Source organism: Eutrema salsugineum, unplaced genomic scaffold, assembly GCF_000478725.1.
Source record: "Eutrema salsugineum unplaced genomic scaffold, Eutsalg1_0 scaffold_15, whole genome shotgun sequence".
Lineage (NCBI taxonomy): Eukaryota > Viridiplantae > Streptophyta > Magnoliopsida > Brassicales > Brassicaceae > Eutrema > Eutrema salsugineum.
This window is the reverse complement of record NW_006256867.1, coordinates 1829596-1831663: the sequence shown is the minus strand read 5'-3', so window position 1 is coordinate 1831663 and position 2068 is coordinate 1829596. Positions and strand designations below refer to the sequence as shown.

Sequence of the window (2068 nt, the reverse complement as noted above, 5' to 3'; positions counted from 1 at the left end):
GCAGAGAATGATGCTAAAGAATGGTTAGATATCCATCATTTAATTGATAGATACAATCAATAATATCTTCCATTATTATGTTCTGAATATTTTCACTGATGTATTACATTCAGATTACATTAGTCTTATAGTTAAGTCCAGACGTTTAAAAAAAAAGAAACATTTGAAATGTTGAAAAAGATTAAGTGGAAACAAAAAAAGAGATAGAGATTACCAGGAGAGTTAACTATTGATGAAAAGTGAATTATGAGAGATCTTAAGTGATCAATGAAATACGAGTTGTGATCAAGAAAATAAAAGTATAGAGAGGATAAAAAATCTGGTAAGGGCTTTACTCTGCCGTCGGGTGAATCCTGTGTGGAAATCCCAAATTCGGTGATTGAAAAGAACCGTAGTTCATGGGTCAGCTTCATCATTGGCCAATTTTATTCCGAACCTCCTTCTCAAGGTATTGTTCACTCAATAGTCAATGGCATCTGGAGTAAACAATTTCGAGACATCTCTGTCACAAAAATGGAAGGGTTCTCTTTTCTGTTTCGGATCCCTAATGCTGCTACAAGAGCCCGAGTTCTAAATCAGCGTCTGTGGAGTATCGAAGGCCAAACAATGTTTGTCGCTGACTGGGAACCGGGAATTGTTCCGATGAAGCCCGAGCTAACGTCAGCTCCGATTTGGCTTGAACTTAGAAATGTTCCCCTTCAATTCTTCAACGACGAAGGTCTTGAGCGAATTGCTAGCTTGGTCGGAGATCCAAAATTCCTGCACCCTGCCACAGCAAATAAAACCAATTTGGAAGTCGCCAAGGTTTTCACCATTATCGATCCAAGGAAGCCTCTCCTGGAAGCTGTTAACGTTAAATTTCAATCGGGTTAAGTTCAGAGAGTTGCTGTCTCAAGTCCTTGGATGCCTCCGGTCTGCTCTCATTGCAAGGAGATTGGCCACAGTGTTAAGCGATGCAAGAGAACTCCGATTACTTGTCTGTTGTGTAACTCTTCAGGTCACGCATCTGAGAAATGCACGCGTCCTACAGCTAAGTTATCTAAATCTAAAGGAAAGGCTCTAGCCATTGTTCCCAATGCTAAATATGTTGTCGTGGAAAAACATGTGGGGAATAAAGATTTTCCTCCTTCAAATCAGAAACTAAAAGGCAAGTTGCAGGATGCAAAAGAGAGCTACTTCAATCAATCTGTGATAGGTGAATCTAGTGCTGCAGCTAACTCTTCTGTTATTCTTCCGTCTGGCAACCATAAAGAGAAAGCACTGCTCATTTGCTCTGAGGTTGAACCAGATTCATCTGACGTGGACTCTAGCGAATCGGAGGAGGAAGGGGAGCTGAAAGAGGCTGAGGAAGACTTCATTAAAGTGCTGTCCCGAAAGGAACGGCGTAATGCTCGGGACAAGGGTCCCTCCAAACACTAATTTATGTGTATAAACCTTTTTGGCTGGAATGTACGTGGCTTTAATAAGTATAGTCATCGTACTGGTTTGAAAAAAATGGGTTAAGCAGCATCAACCACTTTTTGGTAGTTTACTAGAGACTCATGTCAAGCATCACAAGCAGAGGAAGCTTATCAGTAACACCCTTCCTGGCTGGCAGTTTTATGATAATTATGCTTTTTCGGATCTTGGAAAAATCTGGGTTAAATGGCACCCTAGTGTACAGGTTAACATCTTATCTAAGTCTCTGCAAATGGTTGCATGTGGAGTCAAGCTTCCTGATATTGCGGATGAATTTGTTGTTTGTTTTGTATATGCTTCTAGTTTGGAGGAGCAGAGAAAAGAGCTTTGGGAGGAGTTAGTTCTGCTTTCTTCCAATCAGCTTGTTGCTGGAAAGGCGTGGGCAGTTATTGGTGATTTCAACCAGACTCTGAATCCAAGTGATCACTCTGTGAATCAGGGGTTGAATGTTGACAGGCCTACCCGAGAGTTTCGAGATTTCCTCCTTGATGCAAATCTGGACGATCTAACTTTTAGAGGCTCCTCTTTCACCTGGTGGAACAAGAGAAAGTCTACTCCTATTGCCAAAAAGATTGATAGAATTCTAGTGAATGATCAGTGGCACATTCAG

At 41.2% G+C, this 2068-nt stretch overlaps 1 protein-coding gene across 1 annotated transcript; it reads left to right on the top strand.

Moving 5' to 3' along the window:
• Positions 1–513: 513 nt before the first annotated feature.
• Positions 514–1419, top strand: LOC112088218. Its single transcript, XM_024158503.1, has 2 exons — positions 514–804; positions 880–1419. The coding sequence occupies exons 1-2, from the start codon at positions 514–516 to the stop codon at positions 1417–1419; spliced, it is 831 nt and encodes a 276-aa protein (XP_024014271.1).
• Positions 1420–2068: the final 649 nt, after the last annotated feature.

Excerpts from the sequence above, each read along its gene's own strand:
- LOC112088218 (XM_024158503.1), top strand. The coding sequence starts at position 514 with ATGGAAGGGTTCTCTTTTCTGTTTCGGATCCCTAATGCTGCTACAAGA. Across the intron at positions 805-879 it reads CCAATTTGGAAGTCGCCAAG|AGAGTTGCTGTCTCAAGTCC; the intron begins GTTTTCACCATT and ends GGTTAAGTTCAG.